The 5,075-nt window shown below is 42.4% G+C and overlaps 1 protein-coding gene across 1 annotated transcript in view; it reads left to right on the top strand.

Moving 5' to 3' along the window:
- LOC119417967 (afadin-like) overlaps positions 1–4,640 on the top strand; it is a 7,296-nt gene extending 2,656 nt beyond the window's left edge. Inside the window, exons 3-5 of the mRNA XM_037685214.1 lie at positions 664–914; positions 4,446–4,515; positions 4,635–4,640. Of these exons, the coding sequence (XP_037541142.1) occupies positions 664–914; positions 4,446–4,515; positions 4,635–4,640 (327 nt within the window). The remainder of the gene's footprint in view (positions 1–663; positions 915–4,445; positions 4,516–4,634) is intronic.
- The last annotated feature ends 435 nt before the right edge of the window (positions 4,641–5,075 follow it).

Genomic DNA, 5,075 nt, shown 5'->3' with positions numbered 1-5,075 from the left:
TATATATATATATATACATATATATATACATATAGATATATATATACACTACAGTAAACTACTACTTACTAATTGTACTACTATTCATACTTCGTGGTTTTTCACTTATAGCGGGGCTTCAGGATACGGATCCCCCGTGATAAACGAGGGACTACTGTACTATTTTATTTTTATTTATTTATTTATTTATTTATTTTTATTGTAAAACTTTTTTTCTATTAATTTTTATGTGTGAACGTAAAACAGCATGAACGTGTTGTAACTTCTTTTTATCACATTTAATTCCTGTTTGCGAGACAAAAATCTGACAAAAGAATCTTTAAAAAAATTTTTTAATTGTTTTTATCATTCAAAGTTTTTTAGTTTTATAACGTCTCTATGAAATGACTGACATTATGGTGTGTGTGTGTGGTGCACGCAGTTGAAGATATTGATTAGATTTTTCTCTCTGGTCTCTTATGTTCTTCTGGCGTGTGAGTAATAATTAACACCGAAGGTTTTTTCTTCGTCATTTTGTTTCTAAATGATTGACAGATGTTTCAGCCAATCAGCTTCCTTGTTTTTTTTTTATGCCTTTTCGATTGACTTCCCTCCCAGGTGGTTTTATTTATGCAAGCAGCTGCCACATCAGATTAAAGTTACTGTGTTTTCATGGACCTGCAGCTGCTCGGCCCGGGGGTCCTGCCCCACCACTGCAACCTGATGCACAGCGAAGGAATGGTGACCGTGACGCCGCACGGCCCCGACGCCGACACCTTTGTTGACGGACAGCGCGTCACCGAGACAACGGTGCTGCGCTCGGGCTCCACCCTCCAGTTCGGTTCTGCGCACGTCTTTAAGTTTGTGGACCCCATGTACGACCAGGGAGGGGGGAGAGAACCAGCCGCCCTGATGAGAAGCCGACACAAGTCTGGGTGAGTAAAACTAGTGACTTCCAGTCTTTTCCTCACCCCTTTTTGAAGTTTATCTTCTGTATGTAGAGTTTTCTGCAACATGTGGGAGTGTAAAATACACGCTGCTGTTGTTTGTGGCGGGTGGAGGAGATGAAGTTAGGAAGGCGGGGAGTACAAATGAGCTGGGAGGAGGAGGAGGCAAGTTTCGGTTAGGACGGATGGAGAGAATGAGCAAATAAGAGGAAGAGCAGAGGTCTGGGGTTACAGCAACAGGCTGCCCTCTAATCTGATCAGCATGCTGCTGGGCGTGGCCCGTCCCGCTCGCTGGAGTTTTTACAATGAAAGAGCAGATGAAGAGAGGAGAGCTTACGACGAGATTAAATATGAGAAATATCAGTTTTACAGCTCGCTGACGACTTCATGAAGGACTAACAGGAGTAAGAGCTAAAGTGTGTAAGTAACGAGCACGTGTGTGTGTGTGTGTGCTTCCATCAGATGATTAAAGATGACGAGCAACACATCAGAGTTTAACTCAACAGCTTGTTTTGACAACTTGCTTTGCGTTACTCAGTGAAGATCATAAGTAAAGATGTTCAGTCAGGGCGTGAACGTTGAACGAAAGAGCCGCGTCTGCGTTCGTTGTGTGTTAGGGAGTCAGAAGAGCCGTTTGTGTCTTTTCTAATTTTCATGTTTGAGCATCTCCCACTGGCACGAGTGCGCAACTTAAATCGTCGCTCTGTTTTTTGAGTGTTGGGTTTGAGTTTACGCTTCAGCTGAAAACTCCCGTCCGGTGATTCTGATCAACGCTCGCAAGCAGAGAAGAAGTAATCAGTGAGGAGAAATGAAACCCTGCAGGGCTCTGGTCTTCTGAGTTCAGCCCGACGTTTCTTTGGCTTTGGGAGTGGAAAACTGTTAAAATGATGTTTAGTCCTGGCAGCTGTCAACCTGACGGAAACTTCCTTTGTGGAGCAGGAAACTTTGATCTGACGAGTTGAAGCAAAATCTGTCGTCTTACTGATGCAAATGTTAATTATAAACAAAGATGACCTTTTATCTGTTTATTTTGCAACTTTAAATGACATCACTGTTAACGCACTGCGTTTAATCAACATAGTCTGGCTGCAGCTCTTTGCAAAATCATCTAAGGTGCTGGATTACTCTTGTTGGCATTCGTATGGGATTAAATGAAACTTGCTTGCAGGTTCTCTCAGCTCTGTGAAGGATTTTAATCTGGTTTAGACTTTTTTAAGTTAACACTTGGAGTTGTTTTTATATATATATATTCTAAATTTTTACGTGCGCTTGGTTTTATTCTGTGTTAAAGAAGCATCACAAAGTGTAAAACACCTTCTTTTTTTTAAAATAAAACCTTGCACACATTCTGAAGGTGAAATGTGAGTAAAGTAGAAAGATGAACCGTTAACTCTGAGTGAACGTTTAGGTTTTAATACTCGAGCTGACACAAAGAAAGCTCAGCTTTGTGGAACTTCCTTTACGGTGCCTCCTCTGATCGTCCACGAACTCAAGACGACTGTTGTTTCTGCTTCTAAAGCGTTTTATATTTCTAGTTTGTTTGTTTCGTCCTGACGTGGAGCTGTTCACTCCTCTGAAAACTCAGTTGTCTTGTTTTAGATCAGCAGCAGTCATCGTTTACAGCAGCTGTAAGTCCGTCAGAGGGCGTCTGAAGTGGCAGCGCGGGACCCCTGTGGTTTTCTGGGCTGCTCTCCAAACTCGCACAGATACCTTCTTGAGTCGGAGCGGAGTCCCGTCGGGATGTTGGGTCCGATTACAGCCGCGGTTCGGCAGGTTTTCAAGCTGCTTTGGCAGCCCCACCGATCATCTTGTAGTGAAAGAGTGTTTGGGCCTTTAATCCGCTGCCTCCTAACTTCGTCGTGGCTGTCATCAGTGCTCAGCGTTAAACGGAAAGAGGAGAGCACGACAGAAACCAGACGTTTGGAGTGAGGCTGCTGGTTTTATTTAAAAAATGACACATTGTCGCTTGTAGCTGCAGCAGACACGAATATCTGTTTTTTAATACTTTATATTCTGCAGTATATCCTAGTTGTTTAAAAAAATAAATAAGGTGCCAGATGTCGTTCTTTCGGCTCCTCCCTTCTTCAGGGGTCACCGTAGTGTTACAAATGATTTGGTTTGCTCCTGATCTACTTCCTGACACGACCTGGACTCGAACCTGCAGCCGCAGGTGTGTTTCTACCACAGTTTAGGACCCGTGGGCGTAACCTGCTTTGGTTGTGATTGTGTCTGTCAGCAACCATTTGCAAATGCTTTGTTGTCCCCTGTCATGGAGCAAAGAGGGGAAACTGGAAATACCATCCATCCGTCCGTCCGTCCGTTCATCTATCTTGTGAGCATAAACAATAAGTGAGGTACTAGCTTCTATTTTGGTGCGGTGCTGCATGTAGGCATAACAAAATTCCCTTATCGAACTGGGTGGTCACGTCAAAATCCTAAATGGCCGTTGTCCATATGACAACATATGTATCTTTCCATCTTCTGCGCGGATAACTTGGAAAATAAGCAGCTTCTGTTTTGGTGTGCGGCTGCATCAAGGCGTAAAAGAGGTCACTATCAAAAACTGGTTTGAGTAAACCGGCCGCCCCCATCATTTTGAGGAAACTATGATTTATGGTTTTTATATTGCTCAAAAGTAGGGATGCACGATATTGGATTTTCGGCCGATACCGATATGTTTTCCCTTAGACCTACTTACAGAGACTACACAGCTTTTTCTGCTGTGGAATTAAAATCCTACATTATTCTGCGTGGTCTTTGTCAGTTTGTCCTGCTACCAAATGCAGATGCCAAAAAGAGGCTGAAAATGATGTAACGCTACATATATATATATATATATATATATATATATATATATACATAACGGCACCTTTTATATCGGTGAGTTATTTTGATGGAAAGGCCTATGTCTGATATTTAACTTTATCGCTGATATCGGCTGATACCATGTCTATAATATCATGCAGCTCTACTCAAAAGTACAGTTTCTTCAAATGATCGGGGTGGCCAAAGAATAATCTACGACTGCCAAGGCCACCATTAGCCACCCCCTGGCTCTGCCCCTGGTGGTAGATAAAATGGCTCCCTCTGCTCGCCAGGATCCATCATTTTGTGCCGCCTGGATAAAAACTCTCATCTCAAAACTCTGAACTTTAAATATTTAAGTCCCTCGGTTCTAGAGGATATTGGTGTTCTGCTTGTGTTTACTGATGTCCTGCCGTCCGCTGTGGAAACCTGAAGAGCGCTGCGCTGTGTCCGGACTCCTGGCAAACGGTGTCTATCTATTTGAACTGTTACGTAAGCTCTTGTGTGTGTGTGTGTGTGTGTGTGCGTAAAGCAAACGATCTGCCTGCGTATATTAGTGAACCATTCATTTACTGATGTCTCTCTCTCCTCCCTGACCGTGAACCGTGTGTGCACTGCTGGGTGAGGTTCTGACCTCGTGTCATCGGTAATGTAACGTCCGCCTCGCCTAACCTGCCGTGCGTGCGTGTGTGTGTTTGTGTGTGTCTGTCGCAGCAGCGTACCAGAAACCACCTTCGACCTTCACGGAGACGTCCACAGTGGAGCGGCCCTGCCTACCAGCAAGGTGACATGCGTGCACACGTCTGTTCTGAATTTAAAAAACAACCTTTTCTGCGTCACTGCACTGATGGAGTTCACAGAATTATTCTCTGTGTAAACTGTTTTTATCCACATTAAACGTAGTTTTAGTTCATATTTTGATTAAATAGTTTATTCTGGCCTCAGAACGTGTTGGAGGTGATGGTTTACTGACGTTCCGGTGCCTCATAATGAATTGTACCGTTGAACTTGCACATTAAACATAACCTGGATGCTCTGGGTTTAAACATTTTATCTCAAGAGTTTTTATCTGAACTGCAACAAGAGAACAGATGTTTGCATCCCTGGTTGTTTAAAATAAATCAGTTTATTGTTTTAATTTGTTGACTACTTTCTTCATTTTTATTTATTTATTTTTTTTATTTTTTTCTAAAAACTGTTTGGTGTTCATGTAAAAATTCAGTTTTTAATCATTTCCACATTTTCTTTCTACTCGAGTCCAAACCACAGAATTGTAAAATAGCTGAAAGGACTCGTCTGACTGAACAGTTAGTTGAATAAATTGAGATAAACATCAAATATATA

This window comes from Nematolebias whitei, chromosome 12 (genome assembly GCF_014905685.2).
Source record: "Nematolebias whitei isolate Nwh7 chromosome 12, NemWhi1, whole genome shotgun sequence".
NCBI lineage: Eukaryota > Metazoa > Chordata > Actinopteri > Cyprinodontiformes > Rivulidae > Nematolebias > Nematolebias whitei.
This window is presented reverse-complemented; position numbering and strand designations above follow the sequence as displayed.